This window comes from Panthera pardus, unplaced genomic scaffold, assembly GCF_024362965.1.
Source record: "Panthera pardus isolate Hobbes unplaced genomic scaffold, ASM2436296v1 HiC_scaffold_10, whole genome shotgun sequence".
NCBI lineage: Eukaryota > Metazoa > Chordata > Mammalia > Carnivora > Felidae > Panthera > Panthera pardus.
In genome coordinates this window covers 110,306,630-110,327,378 of record NW_026526655.1, presented here as the reverse complement: position 1 = coordinate 110,327,378, position 20,749 = coordinate 110,306,630, and the positions used below count along the sequence as shown (strand labels likewise).

The 20,749-nt window shown below is 42.9% G+C and overlaps 1 protein-coding gene across 10 annotated transcripts in view; it reads left to right on the top strand.

The window, feature by feature from the left end:
* Positions 1-4,731: 4,731 nt before the first annotated feature.
* Positions 4,732-20,749, top strand: part of SAP130 (Sin3A associated protein 130) — a 79,936-nt gene continuing 63,918 nt past the window's right edge. The window contains exons 1-7 of one of the 10 annotated variants that reach the window (XM_019469485.2): positions 4,732-4,864; positions 6,512-6,629; positions 14,540-14,775; positions 15,496-15,654; positions 16,937-17,048; positions 18,089-18,213; positions 19,868-19,992. In XM_019469485.2, the coding sequence (XP_019325030.1) occupies positions 6,518-6,629; positions 14,540-14,775; positions 15,496-15,654; positions 16,937-17,048; positions 18,089-18,213; positions 19,868-19,992 (869 nt within the window). In that variant the 5' untranslated portion in view covers positions 4,732-4,864; positions 6,512-6,517. Of the gene's footprint in view, positions 4,865-5,549; positions 5,711-6,511; positions 6,630-12,833; positions 13,058-14,539; positions 14,776-15,495; positions 15,655-16,936; positions 17,049-18,088; positions 18,214-19,867; positions 19,993-20,749 lie in introns of those variants that run through there. The other 9 variants (XM_019469492.2, XM_019469488.2, XM_019469486.2 and 6 more) reach the window with 9 other exon arrangements.

Genomic DNA, 20,749 nt, shown 5'->3' with positions numbered 1-20,749 from the left:
TTGTAGCCAATTAGAGGTGCGAGTGGCCTGGGGACCCCCTGAAATTTATTGCTGGGGGCAATAAGTGAGGGCAGCCTGGGGAGGACCCTGCCCCCAACCTGGGGAGGCCTACACTAATGGGTGGTTAGTGTCTCGACTGAATTGCAGTCCACTTAGCACTAGACCAGCTGGGGTGGAACCAGAGTAATAGATGGCTAGAGCTGGTGCTGCCAACTTGGATCATGAAATTTGACAAAGCAGGAGACAGCAACTGGGATCTTTGTAGATGGCATGGCCACTGTATCACCTCTCAACTGCCTGCCTTCAGGTTCACACCTCACCTTGACAGGGTTAGGCTGCTACAGTGAGACTCACTCAAGTTAATGTGAATTTATCAACAGGTTGGGCATGGCTGTAAAGAAGATGGGTTCACTCTGGCTCATCTGTATATGCAGATGCTGTAGTTGAAGACACACAAACCTCCTCTGGGTCAGTTCTAGAGACTGAGTCAGCTGGTTGCTCTGGCTTTCTTTTTCTTCTTTAATGTTTATTTATTTATTTTTGAGAGAGAGAGAGAGAGAGAGAGAGAGAGATACCGCAGGGAGGGGAAGAGAGAGAAGGACACAGAGAATCCCAAGCAGGCTCTATCCTGTCAGCACAGAGCCCAGTGCTGGGGCTTGAACTCAATGATCGTCAGATCACGACCTGAGCTGAAATCAAGAGTCAGACGCTTAACCAACTGAGCCACCCAGGTGCTCTGGTTGCTCTGACTTTCTAAGAGGTAATTGTCCATCTCCCACCCACTGCCTAATGAATTGGCCCTTATCTGTTTCTGCTTCTATGGTTTCTCCCTACTTCCAGTTGTCCTTGGGAACTCTATGCTGCTCTTTTCTGTCTATGGCTGCAGCCTGTTTCTGGCTCAGTTTTCTTATGGTTTTCATTGATGCTCAAGCTTTTCAGCTTCTGTTCCTTCTCTTCTTCTATATATTTCAAATTCTACTTTCAAATTCTGGAGAATTGAGACGTTTGGTCAATTACATTCCTTCTAGTTTGGACAGTATATTCCTTCAGGACAGCCTATAGAATAGATGCCCTAGGATCAGATGCCACTCTACTCTGAGTGTATTAGTTAGCTATTGCTGAATAACAAATCACCACAAACTCAGCAGCTTAAAACAACACATGTGTTATCTCAATTTCTGTGGGTCAGGAGCCCAGGTGTATCTTAGCTTCATTCTCTGCTTATAGTTTCAAAGTCTACAATTACAAGTATCAGCTGGACTAAGTTCTCATCCAGAAGCTTGACTAAGTAAGAATCAGCTTCAAAGCTCACCCAGGTTGTTGGCAAAATTAATTCCCTTGGTGTGTAGGCTTGAAGGTCTAAGCCCTTGCAAGTGTTTTCTGGAGGCCACCCTCAAATCCTAGAGGTTGCTTACAATTCCTACAAGCCACCTACAGTCCCTTGCCATGTCGCTTGGCTGTTTCATCAGCCCAGGTAGGAGCCTCTAGATCAGGTGTGGCAGCAAGACAGTCTCATAGAATATGACATGTCATGGAGTGGCATTTCGTCACCTTTGTCATATTCTATTGGTTACAACAAATCACGGGTCCTCCTCATACTCAAGGGAAAGGAATTATACAAGGGAATAAACACCAGGAGGAGGATCATGAGAGGTCATTCTAGTGTCTGCCCACCACACCTAGCATACATGCATTTGGGGTAGGGACAGTGGTACAGAATGTGGTGCCAGGAGGAGACAGATGCTGAGTCTGGCCTCAGTAATAAACAGATGAAGGTCATAAAGACAATGGATATAAGAAAGTTCAAAAACATCACATCCTTTATATCTATAGTTCATTTAATCTATACAAAAAGATTGAGATAGGTAACAGTATTCTCCCTTTACAGATGAGCAAACAAGAAGGGACTAGGTTTCTCTGTATGAAGAGCTGGGCCAATGGGAGTTTCTGGACTTAGAGGAACTGCAAAGAGTATCATTGGACCACTGAGGCTCTTACAGACTGAGAACCATTGGGGTCCAGTGCCAAAGGCATTGTTTACATCACAAACACGTATAGGCCACCTGCTGACACTTGACTGACCACCACAGGACACTTGCATTGAGAACCTGTGCCCTTTGTTGGCAGAGGGGAGTAGTTACTTCCCTTTCTTTAGATAACCACCTAGTAGATGCATACCTGTTGGTGTCTCTGCTCAATCCATCAAAACTGTCTTGTATGGGCAACATCATTTTCAAGAATCCAAGAGAGTAATGAGTCCCTGAAACTGATAGGGGGCTTGAATACCTGAGATATATGGAAGATTCATCCCAGCCAGGGCACCAGGAGGTTGTCTTCAGCACACCAACCCCAGTAGATGGGGATTCTAAAACCTAGCAACACAACCATGGATTTTCCTTCAAGTGTACATGATATGAAGGATTGGAGATATGCATGAATACAGCAGCAGAGACTATCCCTAGTAACTAAAGAAAACTCAGATTTCACTCACGTACTCTGACTTGTTTGTGACTAGACTCAGCAAACATTTATTGAATTCTTCCTGTTTATTGGAGATATAAAGATCAGTGGTTTCTTTGCCTACTCCGGGAGAAATACAGAGTAGACAGTGCTACATTAGAGGTACTGAAGAAGTTCCAGGAAGTATCCTGTGGAGGAGAAGGGAGGAGAGGAATTCAGGGAAGGCTTGTAGTAGATAATAAATCCTTTTCTTTCCAGTTAGGTAGCGTAGAATCAGCAGGACTCTACCGGATGATCACTGAAGGTTGAGGCCTTTATAGAAGGCATGTCAGTCTTGAGCAAAACTCTGGAAGTCAAGCTGTTTGGAGATTTGGTGGAAACTACTGTTGAGAGAGTATCCTATGTTTGGGTAGGAGGGATTAAATTATTAAGACCTTGAATACTGGATTTAGAGATTTATTCTGAAGTTACTGAACGCCAAGGATGGGAAGAATGGACTCAGATTAATGTTTTAGAAAAATAACTGTGGAGGACAGATTGGGGGCAGGATGAGATTCACATGGGGGCACTCATTACAGCACTGCTCTAATCCAGACAAGAAATAGTGAAAGCTTGAGCCAAGGCTATGGTAACCATTGGAAAAGGGGTATAGAGGTACATATGGTGATGTTAGGAGATGGAAAAGTGGAAAATAACAACAATAAAACCACAGGCAGAGAGGATGGTGATGCCATTCATCAAACCCAGAAATCAGGAGTACATACATGAGACAAATCAATAAAGGTGTTCTATCGGTTACTTTTCAGGGGGTTGTAAGACATATTTGTGGACCTGTAAGTGTACAACTATGAGAGAAGTCACATTGTGTAGATAAGATTTTGAGTCATTTTCAAGAATGATATTTGAAAGTGTGAGAGTGCATTAAACCAGTTAGGAAGATAGTATAAATCAGAAGATGATTGGAGCCTTGGAGAAGGCTGTATTTGTGAGAAAGAAGAGGTACCATGGAGTTTGATAAGGATAGGAGTAGAACAAGGAGAAAGCGTGGTTATAGAGGCCAAGGGAAGAACACTTTAAGGAGGAATTACTGTCAACAAGGTAGAGGAGATGAGAACTAAGCAAGGACCACTGGGTGAAGTAGGTCACTGGCAACTTTTGGGGAGCAGTTTGAGAAGAGTGGCAGGAGCAGAATCCAACAAGGGGTAGAGACTGCCTAAGGAGAGAGCAGACTAAAGTATATCACATCAGTTACTTTCAGAAGAAATCTGAGAAGGGAAGAAAGTGAGAAAATGGCTTGAGGAAGGAGAGGGGTACTTGAGGCTCATCTTTGTTGCCTTGAGCTACTATCGTCCTACCAATCAGTTATCTTACAGAACTGTGCACGATAGAAAGGAGAGATTTAAGCCCCTCTTATTTCTAACTTGTCACAAAAGTCCAGGCCTAAATTACCATCTGGGAAAGGAGGAGGGGAACATAATACAGATCCAAATTTTGCTTCCCCAGTTTTCGCTAAGACTTCTACAGGTGTACAAACTCCAATCTTCCACCCCAAACAAAACAACAAAGCAACACCATCCCCCTTGGCTTCTTTGTAATCTGGAAAAAACTGAGCAAGTGCACAGTGCCCGAGCCTTGCGTCAGGATCCCCTCTCTAGCCGGCCTGATTCAACCCGAGGGTGTACCGCTCTGGGGCGGCCCAGCCCGGTGCGCAGTGCCTGAGGCGGCGCGCTCGGCGCAAACCCCACAGAATAGCTCCAGTTCAGCGCACCCGATTCTCCCACGATGCTTAGGCTTTGCTAGCCGTGGTTGGCCTTCGGTGGTGACATCAAGTCCCACACACCGCGCGGGGAAGTGAGCACAGTCAGGAAAACCCTCGGCCCTGCCTGCGGCCTCTTCGGCCCGCTGCAGTCGGCCTCCATTACCCTTTTCCCGTGCCGCACCTCCATGGGGAAAATGCAACCTATTGCCATCAGCTGAGGCAAAGGGGTGGGATTCACTACCTTTTTACTAAGCAAAGAGAAAAGGCAGAATCCACTCTAGGCAGCAAAGGGGTGTGTTACACGGGCCGGGTCGCCCGGAGGTCCCGCCCAGGCCCGCCCTCCTGGCACCGGAGACTACATTTCCCACAGGACCCCGCGGCTCCGAGGGGCAGGCTCGTCCGCTCTCCGGCTCATACTGGGCGGTGACTGGCTTCCCCAGAGGGAGGCGGGGTCTACCCCAGCCAATAGATGAGAGGCTCGTTACGGCGGCGGAAGCAGCGGCGCTGGGCTGAGGGGTGGGGGGCAGAGTGCTAGCGCCCCGGCGGTGGCGGCGGGTCCAGAGCCTGAGGACGTCGGCCCCAAAAGCAGAGAGCGCACAGGAGCGAGCTCGAGGCGGCGCGGCGGCCCCTCGGCGCAGCACCCAGGTAATGGCGGGACGGGCGCCCGGGAGGGGAGGGGAGGAGAGGGGAGGAGACGAGGGGGCGGGGCGGCTGAGCCGGGCTGCAGCGTCCGTCCCGCTGAGCGTCCCTGGGGAAGGGCAGCGGTGCCTCGTCTCCTGCGGCTCAGATCTACGCTTTTCCATGAGCTGGGCTTGGCAGTTGGGCCGGCGGCAGGGACCCGGTGTCCTGCGGCAAGGAAGAGAGAGGTTCCAGGAGGGGTGGGCTGTTTCGGGCTTGGGGGCGTGGCGGGCGTGGGCCCTGGCGGGGAAGTAGAGCGGCTGGGGGAACGCCGGCGGGCGGGCGGCCCAGGGAGTTTGGCTCCTGGAGCAGTTTAAAGTGACTCTCCACATCCGGGCCCTGCGCCCGCCGCTTTCAGACCCCGACCGAGGCGGGGCCTCCCACCTCTCCGCCCCTCTCGCCGGGAGCGCTTGTCTTCCTCTGCCATTGGCTCAGCCTCGAGGGGTTTGGGCTGCCCCGGCGAGGCTCGCGCCTGATTGGCTGGGAGTCGGCGGGAGGGTGGGGCGGGATCAGAGCGCGCAGGCCTCTGCGGATTGGTGCGGGCCCTCGAATGACGCGCCCGGCGTGGGGCCAATGGGCGGGCGGGGGAGGTAGGGGCAGGTTCGGGGGCAGAGTACTGGAGCGGAGCCCCGGTGGGGTGGCGGGGGTGAGCGGGGCCGGCTGGGCTGGACAGCGGCGGGCCCGAAGTGGGCTCCGGTAGGATCCGTCTCCACGACTCCGGAGCCCAGCGCTGCCACCGAGATGGGCCCTCCGCGGCACCCCCAGCCCGGCGAGATGGAAGCGGGAGGTGCGGGCGGCGGGCGGCGGCTGCAGGTAAAGAGGCACGCCGCTTGTGCTAGGGATCCCTAGAATGCCGTCCTCCCTCTTCCCCGAGAGTCTCAGACACCCGAAGTGTGTCTGGAAACCTGTGTTCTCCAATCTCAGCGGTGGGCTTTGGGGTGGGGGTGGGGTTGCGTGCGAATCGAAAGACCGGTAGAGCTTGGCTCTTGAGGGAAAAGTGGGGGTCGATTTAGAGAAAGTGGTGAAGGTCTCTGGTTCCTCTGGCTTAGTGGGGGGTGGGGGTGGTCTGTGAGAGAAAGGGGGAGGAAATCGGTAAACGGAAGCCTGTGCAGAAAATCATTTGAGAGTTCTTTTGAAGTAGGTCTTGATGTCAGCTTTCTGATATCTTAGAACAAGGCATCTCCCCTCAGATTCCTCCTATGACATATACATGACAGTTGTGGTCACCTTGGTGTAAGCTTTAGTCTTTCAAAGGGACATGCTATTTTCCATAAAACTTTATACCGATGTATATGTATTGTGTTAATACCTGTCATGTGGCTGTTGTACAGAATTCAGTGTCGATTTTTTAGAGTGGTAAGCTGTATTTATGGAGTGTCATAGTATCCCCCAACACCACACAAATGATTTTATTATTGAACCTATGTCCACTAAAAACTTAACAGAATTTAGTTTACTTCTGCACTGTATATTGATCACAAATAATTGTTCTAGGTGAATGATGCTGCATTTGCTTTTCTAAAGGAAAGTATAGGTACTGGAGATGCTTTAATTTCTCATTATTGATTCTAACGTGAGAATTTAGTAATAACCATATGACTGTATGCACTGCAGGTGGAAATGAGTTCTCAACAGTTTCCTCGGTTAGGAACCCCATCCACTGGGCTAAGCCAGGCTCCTTCACAGATTGCAAACAGTGGTTCTGCAGGATTGATAAACCCAGCTGCCACAGGTGAGATATGCAATGTTCTCCTATATTGCTTCTTGTTTTAAGAATGTTGCCAGTTTTGGGGGGGTGCCTGGATGACTCAGTTAGTTCAGTATCTGATTTCAGCTCAGGTCGTGATCTCACAGTTCGTGGGTTCAAGCCCCACATCAAGCTCTGTGCTGACAGCTCAGAGCCTGGAGCTTGCTTCCGATTCTGTGTCTCCTTCCCTCTCTGCTCCTCCTCTGCTCACACTCTGTTTCTCTTTTTCTCAAAAATAAACATTTAAAAAAAATTTTTTTTAATTAGCAAATTCCTTGTGGGATTTTAGTAAATACTAGGTTATCAAATTTGAATAAAGGATATATTACAATTCTAATCTAAACAAGGCTTTTTAAATTCCTTTTTTAATTCTTTCACTTGTACTAGAGTATACCAGAAACCTACGTTAAAGCATTCCTACAAGAACTATATTTTTAATACAGTAGTGTGTTCTCCTTTAATTAATGCCCAGAGTATTATAGTGCCATGAGAGAGTCCAAACTATGTAAGGCATAGTTCTTGCCTTTTATGAGCCTATGAACTAGGAAAAAGGTTTGAAAAAAAAAAGTACATTTGACCCTTGAAAAATATGGGTTTGAACTCCATTAACATGTGGATTTTTTCTGAAAAAAATAGTAAAGTACTGTAAATGTATTTTGTCTTCCTTATGATTTTCTTTTTTCAATAATTTTTTAAAAATTTATTTTTAGAGATAGAAGGTAGGTGAATGTGGGGGAAGGACAGAGTGAGAGAGGGGAAAGAGAGAATCCCAAGCAGGCTCCACACTCAGTGTAGAGCCTGAAGCGGGGCTCGATCTCACAACCATGAGATCATGACCTAAAGCAAAGTCAAGACTGGGCTGCTCAACTGACTGAGCCACTCAGGTGCCTCTTCCTTATGATTTTCTTACTAGCATTTTTTTTTTGTAGCTTCATTTATTGCAAGAATATGATATATAATACTTATAACATACAAAATATGTATTAGTCAACTGTTACAGGTAAGGTTTCTACTCAACAATAGACTATTAGTAGTTAAGTTTAAGGGAATCAAAAGTTATATGCAGATTTTTGACTGCAGGTGTGGCCATCACCTAACCCCTACATTGTTCAAGGATCAACGGAATATGCACACATATATGCACTTAGTTTTTGGTTGTATACCCTTTGAGTGCTATAGGTCAGTGGTCCTCAGCAGGGATGATTTTGCATTCCAGGGAATAATTTGGCAATGTCTGGATACATTTTTGGTTGTCACAACTAGGGGGTGCTATTGACATCTGATAGTTAAATGTCAGGGATGCTGCTAAATGGGCCTTAGAGCTTCCCCTGCCCCGGTGCCCCAAAGTATCCAGTCCAGTCAGTAGTGCTGAAGTTGAGGAACTCCTTCAAGTGGTCTTTTCTCTAAATGTGTCAAGAAAAAAGTTGGCACTGCAAAGTGGAGTATTTCTTTTTCTATTCCGTTTTCTTCACCTTCTGCTTCCTAAGTTCCTTATCGTGGTAAATGGTACCACTGTCTGCTCATGGTACCACTGTCTGCTCAAACCAGGAACATGGCCTCGTCTTTAATTGCTTTGTCTCTCTCTCTTATCTGTGAGCTATGGCCCTTTGTCTAGTGTTTCAACCTCATTATCCCTTTGCTTCCCTCCTGCCAACTTTTTTTTTGTTACAAATTCATTTCAGTTCTCTTTAGACTTGAAATAACTTTAAGCTACTTTATGTCTGCTGCTTAATAGTAGCTACTCATTTTCTAAATGAATGACAAAAAGTTCCCAATTTTCTTGACTCTGAGACTTTATACATTCTGTTCCTTTTGCCACAATCTTCCTTCTTCCTTTTCACACTCACTTATCTGGTTAGTTCCTGTTCTTCCTTGAGGTTTCATCTCAGATGTCACTTTCTCTAGGAGGTGTTTACTGATTCCACCATCCGCAAGTCAGGGGTTGGACCTCCTGGAATGAGGGCTAGAACCACGTCCACCTTGGGTACCTTTGTATTTGCTGTACTTGCTCCATCATAGGACACAAAGTAGTGGTCATCAAGTCCTTACAGAGCCACTTAAAGTTCTTTGCTTTTTAATAAATATTTTTGACAGTATTTTGTCTTTGATATAAATTCATAGAATAATTTAAAGAAACATAGCTTAGGGGCACCTGGTGGCTCAGGCAGTTAAGTGTCCAACTTTGGCACAGGTCACGATCTCATGGTTTGTGAGTTTGAGCCCCGCATCAGGCGCTGCACTGACAGTGCAGAGCTGGCTTGGGATTCTCTCTCTCCACCCCTCTCTCTGCCCCTCCCTGACTTGCATGTGCGCGCGCTCTCTCTCTCTCTCTCTTTTAAAATAAATAAATGAATGAATGAATGAATAAAGGAGCATAGCTTAAAGGGAGTATTTTTGAATGTCTATTTGCAGAGAATTATGCTGCTTATTAAAAATGGTGTCATTTAGGAATAATTGCCCTCAGATTTTGTTGAGGAAATCATTGACTTAAAATTGTCTGTAATTTTACTTGTGAATAGTGTGTGTTTTTTCCTTCTATTGCTCTCAGAGAAGGAAACAAAAGTTTTCCATGAGGAATTAAATATTTTCTTGATATTTCCTATCGCTTTTATCAGAAGTAAAAGCATATCAGGATCTCAAACACGTTCAAATTTCAGAAGTGTAGACTACAAAGTGTTCTTAACTACCCTTTCAGGATTCTTTTCAGGTAAAAATAAGCTGAAATGAAGAACTCAGATATCTGGAAGGAAATGATAAATGGTTTCAAAAAGATCTTAACAGGAAATGCTCAGTAAAGTGTATCTTAATGAAATTGTCAAAAATCAAAGTCTTCCTGGACAAATAGGTTTGGGGAAAGTTGTTAAATTGTCCATTCCCTCAAAAATTTAATTATGGGAAGATCTGTTTGGATAACAGGGAAGGTTCAAAACATCATATATAAAGAAAATACTAGGGTGCCTGCCTGGCTTAATCAGAATAGCATGTGACTCTTGATCTTGGGGTGGTAAGTTTGAGGCCCACATTGGGTATAGAGATTACTTAAAAAAAATTTGTAAAGCCCTTTAAAGAAAAAAAGGGGGGAGCCAGGTGGCTCAGTCAGTTGAGCATCCAACTCTTGATTTCGGCTCAGGTCTTCATCTCACACTTAGTGAAATCTAGCCCTGTGTCGGGCTCTGTGCTGATAGCACAGAACCTGCTTGGGATTCTCTCTCTCTCTCTCTCTCTCTCTCTCTCTTCCTCTCCCAGCTTGCATACATGAGTGCACATACACTCTCTCTCAAAATAAATAAACTTTAAAAAAAAGAAAAAAGCTCTTAGAACTAGTAAGTGAAATTAGTAAAGGTTTCAGGATAAAAGTTCAATGTATAGAAACCAATTATATTTTTAAATACTAGCAATTTTTTTGAAAAATGAAGTTTTTAAAATGTCATTTGCAAGAGCATAAAAAAAAAAACAGAAAATATTTAAGGATAAACTAACAAAACGTGTGTAAGACTTAGGGTTAAAAACCTATGAAAAACATGGCTGAGAATAATTAAAAACCTAGATAAAAGTGGGGCACCTAGGTGGCTCAGTCAGTTAAGTCTCTGACTTCTGTTCAGGTCATGATGTCACGGTACGTGAGTTCCAGCCCCTCAACAGGCTCTGTGCTGACTGCTCAGAGCCTGGAGCCTGCTTTGGATTCTGTGTCTCCCTGTTTCATTGCCCCTCCCCTGCTCACACTCTGTTTCTCTCTCTCTCAAAAATAAATAAACATTAAAAAAAATTTTTTTTAACCTAGATAAATGAAATGATCAATCATGCCTATGGATTGGAACACTCAATATTTTTAAAATAATAGTTCTACCCAAGGGGATCTGTAGATTTTTAAAAATCCTGATGAAAATCCTTTCATGTCCTTTTGTAAAACTTGCCAGCCTGAATCTATATTTATGTAGAAACCAAAGGATCTACAATAGACAAAGCAATTTTGATCCCCCTAAAAAGAAAAGAAAGTTGGAGGACTCTACTACGTTATTTTAAGACTTGCTGTAAGCTTACACTAATCAAGACAGTGTAGTATTGGCATAAAGATAGAAATATAGATCATTGAAAGTGGAGGATCCAGAAACAGACCCATACATAATAATGGTCAACTGACTTCTGACAAATGTACATAGATAATTCAATAGGGAAATGATAGTCTTTTCAACAAAATAGTGCTTGAACACCAGAATATCCATATGGAAAAAATGAACCTTAACCTTTACTTTTGCCTTACACGAAAATTAACTCACAATGTATCATTATGGACCTAAACGTAAAACTTAAAATTTCTAAAAGAAAACATGGAAACTGCAGTGACCAAATACTGTTTAGGTCACAAAAAACACTAATTATGAAAGAAACAACTGATACATTGTACTTCATCAAAATTAAAAATGCCTGTTCTTCAAAAGACACCATTAACAAAAATGCAAACCACAAAGACATTTGGATAAATATATCTGCAGAGGACTTATATCCTAAATATATAAAGAACTCTTGTAACTTAATAGCTTTTGCTATTTGAGACACTCTGATTTTTTTTAATGGGCAAACTTTGAATAGACCGATCACCAAAGACACTATAGGAATGTCCAATAAGCACATGAAGGATACTCAATTGTGTTATTTCCTCAAGGCTATGCAAACTAAACCACAGAAAATACTACATATCTACTATACTGACTAAAATTAAATACCAGCAATACCAAGTTTGAGGTGTTCATGGAGCAAGTAGAATCCATACCTTCTTGTTGGGAACGCCAGATAATCTAGCTACTTTTGAAACAGTTTGGCAGTACTTCGTAGAGTTAAATATAAACTTGACCATACAACCTAGCAATCCCATTCCTAGATATTTCCCCAAGATAAATGGAAATGTATGTTCAAAGACTCATACTTCAGTGTTCCTAGAAGCAATGTTCATACTTCAGTGTTCCTAGAATCAGTGTTCCTAGAAGCAATAGCCATAAACTGAAAACAACCCAGAATTTATCAGCTGGTGACTAGATAAAGTTTGGTTTATACATACAGTGGAAAACTACTTAATAAAAAGGAACAGACTGCTAGCATATAGAACAACATAGATGAACCTCAAAAACATTATACAGTTAACCCTTGAACAACCTGAGGGTTAGGGTCACTGGCCCTCTGAGTCAATTTGAGTATAACTTTGACTCCCCCAAAACTTTACTAATAGCCTAGTGTTGAGCAGAAGCCTTACTGATGACATAAACAATGGATACATATTTGTGTTTTATATATCATATACTGTATTTTTATAATGAAGTAAGCTAGAGAAAAGATAATGTTACAGAGAAAAGCCTAAGGAAGAGGTGCACCTGGGTGGCTCAGTTGGTTGAGGGTGTGATTCTTGATTTCTGCTCAGGTCATGATTCCAGGGTTGTGGGATCAGTGCCCGTGTCAGGCTCCATGCTGAGTGTGGAACCTGCTTACGCACATGCACGGTCTCTCTCTTTCTAAAATAAATAAAGAAAGAAAGAACAGCATATGGAAGAAAAAATCATTTACAGCACTGTACTGTATCAAAAGCCACGTGTAAGTACAGCTGTGCAATTCAAATCCATGTTGTTCAAGGACTGACTATACTAAGAGAAAGAAACCGACACAACAGACCAAATATTGTATGATTCTATTTGTATGAAATTCCAGGAAACACAAAGCTATAGTGTTAGAAAGCAAATTAATGGTTTCAAAGGGGTAGGAGGGTCTGAGGGAGGGAACTGACTGCAAAGGGGCATGAATGAACCGGTAAGAGTAATGGAAAATGTTCTCCATCGTGATTGTATTGTGGTTAGAATACTGTATACTCCTGCAAAAACTCATCTAATTTTATACAAAGGCTTAGTGGATTTTCTATGTAAATTATACCTCAGTAAAGCTGACTGACTAAAAAATGGACAAAATATAGAAACATACACTTCATGGGGCATCTGCATGGCTTAGTCAGTTAAGCATCCGACATCGGCTCAGGTCATGATCTCACGGCTCGTGGGTTCGAGCCCCATGTTGGGCTCTGTGCTGACAGCTCAGAGCCTGGAGTCTGCTTCGGATTCTGTCTCCTGTCTCTGCCCCTTCCCCACTCGCACTCTATCGGTCTCTCAAAAATAAATAAATGTAAAAAAAAAATATTTTTTTGAAAAGAAACATATACTTCACAAAGGAAGATACTTATGAATGACCTGTGATCACATAAAAAGAAGTTGCACATCACTAGTCATCATGGAGATGCTAACTGAAATCACCATGAGAACCCCGCTAAACACCCACTGGAATGTCTGTGTATCAAGAATTGTAAGGATAAGGAGCTGCTAGAACTCTGATCCGCTGGCTGATGGGACTATAACACGGTACAACCACTTTGGAAGGTATTTTGGCAGTCTCCTATAAACATTTACTTACCATTTGACCCAGCAGTTCTACTCCTAGCCTGTTGGTTAAGAACGTAAAAAAAAAAAAAACAAAACTGTTGTTGAACTCTCTAGTCTTCGAATAGCCATTTTATTGTATGTAAATTGTACATCAATAGAGTGGTTTTAAAAATCAAAGTAAAAAAAATCTGAATGACCAGGGAGAAAAACCAACATTAACAAAATGTAAAATGTACATCTGTCTTTTCACGTAACACCTGTACTCAGAGATTTTTTTCCTGAGGAAATCGCTGGACAAGAACTCAAAATACATATGGATGTTTATCCCAGAGTTGTTGATAATAGCAAAAATTTGGAAATAACCTAAAAGCCCATCAGTGATATAATGGTTAAAAAAGCTATGGTATATCCAATGGGATTTCATTTAGCTTTTTTAAAAATTTTATTTATTTATTTTGAGAGAGAGAGAAGGCATGCATGGGAGGGGCAGAGAGAGAGGGAGAGAGAGAATCCTAAGCAGGCTCTGCCCTGTCAGTATAGAACCCAATGTGGGACTCGAATTCCCTCAATTTTTAAATTGTTTTTAAATAGTTACATGTTGTTCTGGTCCAGAATTCCCAAAGAAAGAGTGTATAGCAAAAAGTATCTCTCCTATCCCTATTCTCTCAGAATCTACTTTCTTTCCCATCAAGAAATCAAGATACTTTGGGAGTTATGTTTCTACATAAGAAAATAAAGGCATGTATGATTACTTTTTCACTGTTCTGTACCTTGCTTTTTTCCTTTAGATATGTTTTTGCGTAATGCACATTACCGATTTTTTAATAAGAATACCTCAAAAGCTTCCTTGTCTTATTTTTATAGTTGCATGGTAGTCTGGGAGTATACCGGAATTTATACATCCAGTCACCTGTTGATAGATACGTAGGTTTTAAAAATTCCTTTACTGGAATAAAAATGGTGAAACAAATAATGTACACAAGTCATTTTACACATGTACTATGTATTTTATAGGATACATTGCTGCAAGTGGAATTGTTGAGTTTCAAAAGGTGTACATAATGATGATAGGATTGTAATAATGATAGAGATCTCCATGTTTGTTTTGTAGGAAATTTGTTTTGAAAAGCTGTATGTTCTTGGGCTTAAGAATATTTATGTTATCTTTTTAATGTTAGGTTTTTATAACTTTTTAAATAAATACCTTAAATGAAAGCATCCTGTCTTGCATTGCTCTTCCAGCTGTTTGAGATCTTTTTTTTTTTTATTTTTTTTAATGCCTTCTTATTTTTGAGAGAGAGTAAGTGGGTGAGGGGCAGAGAGAGAGAGAGAGAGAGAGAGGGAGACACGGAATGCAAAGCAGGCTCCAGGTTCTGAGCTATCAGCCTAGCTGACAGCTGTATGTGCTGTTTACTTCATTAGTATTATTTAACACTGAAAGCATATGACATGCGGTTTCTCCCTTAATGCCCTTACTAGTCAATGATGAATCTAGTCGAGAGGCTGAAGTCACTGCCAGGGAGCACATGGGTTCCGGCGGCTCCCTCCAGTCCCGTGAAGAGAAGCAAGAGCCTGTTGTGGTAAGGCCCTATCCGCAGGTGCAGATGTTGTCTACACACCATGCTGTTGCATCGGGCACACCCGTCACAGTGACAGCCCCACCAGCACATCTGACGCCAGCAGTGCCACTCTCCTTTTCGGAGGGACTTATGAAGGTAATGGAGAGGTTTAAAATTTCACATTAAACCACAGCTAAGGACTGGCTCATATTCCTGACAGTATTCACAGAGTCTTAGGCCGCATCCAGGATATCACAGCGTTCTCTTTTTGACCCATCAGTTCAGCTCTTTTCTGTCGCTCAGAGCTCTGCTGTTCTGCAGTGCCTATCTTGTGCCGCTGGGCAGTTGGCATCACAGGATCTTTTCTAGTATCCATTTTGACATTGACTTTATTCAAGTTAATGGGCATGCTGACTTAGTTTTTATCTTGGAGTGGCACTCTTCTCCAAGGTTTTGTTTTAAAGCTCACTAATTTGGGGGTATCTGAGAATATCGCCTTGTGTATTACCTTGTCGCAATGTTTTAGTTACTGGGAGTTTTGTTTACTTCCGCCCAAACTTGGGATACAGCATTGTACAGAAGAAAGAATGTGGGCTGTGAGCCATCCAAGTCTGGGCTTCAGTCCCAGTTCCAGTTTTTACTGTCTGTGTGGCTTGGAGCAAGTGACATAGCCTTGCTTTGTATGCTTCCTCATCTGTAAAATGGAAATGCTGGTACTTGAATGGAAGAGCTGTGATGCTAAGAGATAAAATATATAAGGCTTCTGGATCTTTCCTGGCCCTCTCCAGGTTTGATTTGTGTACTTTTTTAACTATAGAAGGAAATGCATCACTCGTAAAAAGCTATTGATTATTTCGTGTGGTTTTCTGTTCGCAGCCGCCCCCGAAGCCCACCATGCCTAGCCGTCCCATTGCTCCTGCTCCACCTTCTACCTTGTCACTTCCCCCCAAGGTTCCAGGGCAGGTTACCGTTACCATGGAGAGTAGCATCCCTCAAGCTTCAGCCATTCCTGTGGCAACAATCAGTGGACAACAGGTTTTTCTCCTCTTAATTTGCTGATTTTCAAACTGAGATGCCAAACTGTTGATCATTATTTATTGAATGCCAGCAGTACATTAGGCACTGTATTAAATTAAAAAATTAAATGGTCACTGGTATCTGCAAGGGGAGGATAGCAGGTTTGAGAGAGAAGGATATCTGCAGGGAGTAAAACCAACATGCACAGTGGTCTTTGTCATTTGGCCAGTATGTATTGAGCATCTGCTATGTGTGAGGCACCACCGTCCATGTGAGATACAAGTCTAGACAAGACCGTCCGTATCCTTGAGGTGCTCAGAGTCCACTTGTGCTGGTTAGCTTTGGGGGGTGGAGAACAGCCTCGTGGCAGTAATGCTTCTTTAGGATTTTTCTCTGAGGAGGATGATGGTGTATGTCTTGGGCACCTAGCAGGTGCCCTCAAGCAGCTCATCAGTCATGAACATTTATTTTGTAGTCTCATGTTTTAGCTTATGTTTTTTGGCTGAAATTCTACTCCTACTCTATAATATGTATATGATTTATTTAAATATTTTGAATTATTGACCAGTGAAAAAACCTGAATCTAAAAACTTTCCCTTCCAGTTTTTAAGAAAAAAATTGGTATTCCAAGAAAACACTATGTTTTTTGTTTTTTGTTTTTTCTCTTGTCATACTGCTGAGTACTCCCAGAAATACTGGAACCCCCACTTCGGTATCACTGGCATAAGGGTTGGGAGCCTCTGAGGAAGGTCCTCTAAGGAGGGGAGGAGTTGAGGAACTTTTATGGGAGTACCTGCTGAGTGCTAATTGACATTTACTTAGAAGTCCTGCATAACATAAAGAGTGGATGAATGCAGTGGCACGTAAAGAAGATAGAATAGGAAAAAAAAAAAAAATAGAATAGGAAATAAGAATAAAATAGAGTAAGCTTTTGGCTTATTCTAAAATAGAATAAGCTTTTTGCCAACGCAGAGAGAACAAGTGTGAAAGACTAATATTGGAGATGAGAGTGTCCCAAAGTGGGCAGTCAAATGAGTCCATCTGTTAGAGATCTAGCACCTACTGTGGCTCAAGGCAGTTGAAGTGTCCTCACAGTCACTTACCCCACGCTTGCGGGCATGGGTCTTCATGTAGTATGTTGCATAAAAAAAACTAAACATCCTTTTCCTTGGGGTACTCACTGTCTAAAAGGAACACCCTGACCCACATTTGGAGGCAGCTGACCTCCTAGAAGCAATGGCTAAGCATCAATGGCTAAGACCAAGCACATGAAAATAACATTGTGTCTTGTTTCTTGCAGGGACATCCCAGTAACCTGCATCATATCATGACCACAAATGTACAGATGTCTATTATCCGCAGCAATGCTCCTGGGCCCCCTCTTCACATTGGAGCTTCTCATTTACCTCGAGGTAAAAACTGTACGTTTTGCTTATGTTCTCAAAATGCATTGGCAGATACACATTTGGTAAGAGATACAGTAATAAAAAATGTATCTAGAATCAGCTTATTAAAGTTATAGGACAGCAGAAATAAACTTAGAGCAATACACATTTTTGGCATGGTCAAATATGTGCTAATTATAGTCATACCCCAACAAGCATGTGTGTATGCTTTTGGGTGTAAACTTAAAACAATTCAGATTTTTAGTAGGGTCTAAAGATTGTCCTTTATAATGAGGAACGCCTCAGACCTATGACAGTCCAAAATGATCTTGATGTTTAGAATAAAGTCACAGATACGAATACTGAATATTTTAAAGGTTTAGTGATAATGGTAACTCAAGCAATACAGCTGTAAGATGGATTTATTCTTACAGTTAAATTCTGATAGGTTGTCAAGTATTAAATTCAGTGACTTTTCTCAGCTACTTCATCAGCCTTATGTTGGAGAGTGTAAAATCATTGTTGGCAAAATCAGGCTAACAAGTACAAAACCAGGTTTACTTGGTCATAACGTAATTCATTGGTCCCCAGAGCAAAGTTCACAGATTGCAAGGGCGTCTGTGTTAGATCGAAAGTACTTTCGTGAAAATACTAAGATGTCATTTGCCTGTATTTGACAATACAAAGGCAGAGGTAGTTCAGGTGAACCCTCGCTGATGGTTAAACCGCTGGAGCCTTGGCCTAAATGAAGGCAGCAGCCCCGCGCTGTGCTATTCAGTGTGTGCCTCTCTTCTGTATCCTTGCAGTTAACAAAACAGAAAACAGTTTCATTTCATAGTGTCCTTAAAGAAGCAAAACAGTTTACTAATCTTAACAAATCACAACCCATGAGTGCACTTTTTAAAATTTTCTATGTGACAAAAGGGAAGTATACAATACGGCATGTCAGCTAAATTACTGACATACTGAGTTTTAGAACATATCTGCACTCTTTTCCTAGGGCATATGATTGGAATATTTAAATGGTGAGCCCATAAGCCATACTAATGACAAAAATTATTTTCCAGGTGCAGCCGCTGCTGCTGTGATGTCCAGTTCTAAAGTAACCACGGTCCTGAGGCCGACTTCCCAGTTGCCAAATACTGCTACAGCTCAGCCGGCAGTACAGCATATCATTCACCAACCTATCCAGGCATGTCAGCTTGTGGGTAGTCAGCCAGCAAGTATCAAGTGCCTACTCAGAGTTCTTGACTCTGCTAGAGCCTGGGAGAGTCCTTTGACCTCACGTGACTTTTGATATAGTCGCCAAGGTGTCCAGAAGGTTGAGTTCTATACGGTGTGAGATGATCAGCCACGGAGATTTAGAAGAGTGGGGCCAAGAGAAGCTGTCGTAGGGATGGGTGTAGAGGGAGATTCAGAGAAGTGAAGAGGCGGCGAAAGGGAGTGAGACTATGCACAGTGGCAAGGAAGACCATGGCACTTGTATACTGGGTTTAGTAAAGGTGAGCCAGAACAGAGAAGTTTTAATTCACATAGGGATGTATGAGCCCCTAAATACTTCGTGCACATTTTTATACATGTGTGTGTGCTTTTCAAGAAAGACAGTCTGTGCCTTTCAACTTTTTTCCAAGGAAATCTATGGCCTCAATTGTACTGAAGTATACTGTGTTATGAGGTATACTGTGATGTCTCTGAATTCAGAGCTTGAAGATACAGAGTGTAAACTTGATTTTTTACACAGCAGAGAGCCACTAAGTTTTTTGAACATAGTAATATGAGATCACAGAAATCTCTTTGAAAGATTAATGTAGCTGAACCACAGAGGGTAGATGCATGTTCAAATACTTTTGGGGGCCAGACTGGTCACATATATGGAACAGCTGGGTTTAACACAATCAGGAAGATTGCTGGGTAGGACACTGGGTAGTACATGTCCAGCCTAGAGTTTTCAATTTAAAACAAAATAAGAGGGCTTGCTGGCTAACAAAGCACACTTGGAGACTCATTCGGCCCCCGGAGTGTAAATGGTATACAGGAAGGACAGGAGAAAGAACCCAAACAGGGAGTTCTAAAGCTAGTGTGATGACCTGGTGTGAAACAAGCTGTAGCAGTAGGCGTAGGCACTGCAGATCGAAGGTCTGGAGATAAGAGGCAGATCCAAATGGGCAGCATTTGCGAATTGAACTGCATGTATCAGGGTCAAGAAAGGGACTACTCAGAAGAGCTCAGATGATCGAAAGAAATGACAGTGGACAAGCCAGTGAAGCCCAGGGTGGAACTTGTCTGGTGAAGATTTTATACACAGATGTAGTATAAGGGAAGGTAAGAGAAGTACATCCATGTGAAAACAGCCAGAGAGCAGCTGGGCACCCTGAATCTTCCATAAGCAAATGCTGTTTTCACGTGTTTGCTGGCTTAGAGGGCCCGAGAGCCAGCATCTCCATCCGACGGCTTAGAGCCCTCTGTGGAAAGCACTTGGTTGTGTGGGAGTATAGAATGTCTATGTCAGAACCAACAACAAATCTGTGGGCACTCTAGATCTGAAGGGTTGGATCCCAACTACTCCCCATAGGATAAAATGTTGAATCTAGTCATATTTGGAAAGGAGGAATTTATATACTCTATCCAGCCAAAATGGGAATTTTTTTTGTAATTCTGACTCTTGGTCTTAAAATTACCTATCTGAACATAGAATTCCTTAGTCAGAATGGTGAGAATCTCCTTTCATTTGAACAACATACTTGTTTGGAGGCCCAGGTTTTAAATTACACTTACAGTGTTTGGCTTATTGTATTTTATTTTGCTTTTTGTTTTAAATGAAATATTTTTTTCTCTTCTCTTGGTAGTCTCGTCCACCTGTGACCACCTCTAATACCATCCCTCCTGCTGTGGTAGCAACTGTTTCAGCCACCAGAGCTCAATCTCCAGTCATTACTACAACAGCAGCACATGCTACTGATTCAGCACTCAGGTATATTTGGGGCTTAAAGATCTAGCCCTCCTTCTTTACCTTTTTCTTTCCTTCATCCTTTCATTTACCTCAGTAAATACTCCTTGAGTGCTTTTCTATGAACTCTGTAGTGTTCTAGATACTAGAGGTAAAGCAGTGAACAACGAGACATTCCTGCCCTCATAGAGTTTCTATTTTTAGGGGCTGGAGACACACAAAAACAAAGTGTCCTAGATGGTGCAAAGTGCTTTGGGGAAAAATTAGATAGGGTGAGATTTGGAGCAACAGTGTAGGCAGTGCAGGCCTACCACTTCATGTAAGACGATCCGGGAGAACTGTTGATAAGAACAGATTGGAGCCAACAGTTGAAAGATGTAATGAAGTGAGCCATATGGCTGTGTAGGATAAGAGCATTCTAAGCAGTGGGAACAGTAAGTGCAAAGGCCTGAGATTGTAGTGTGTTTGCCACGCCTGAGGAGAAGCAAGAGGCTGATGGGAGGAGAACGGCCAGAGATTATTTTAGGAAGTAACAGGGTCTCCATATCACTTAGGGCCTTAGGAAGCCCTTTACAGATTTAGACTTTGCTGGGGTGCAGCGGGAAGCCTTACCAGAGTTTTGAGCAGAGCAGCAGCATGATCTGAAGTTTTTGGTGGATCAGCTGTGGAGAGGCAAAGTGGGAAACAGAGAGATGGTTTAGAAGGGTGTGTCAGGAATCCAGGAAAGAGGATTGCTGGAGGTGGAACCTGGTTAGATCCAGAGTAGAGGTTTGAAGTTGGT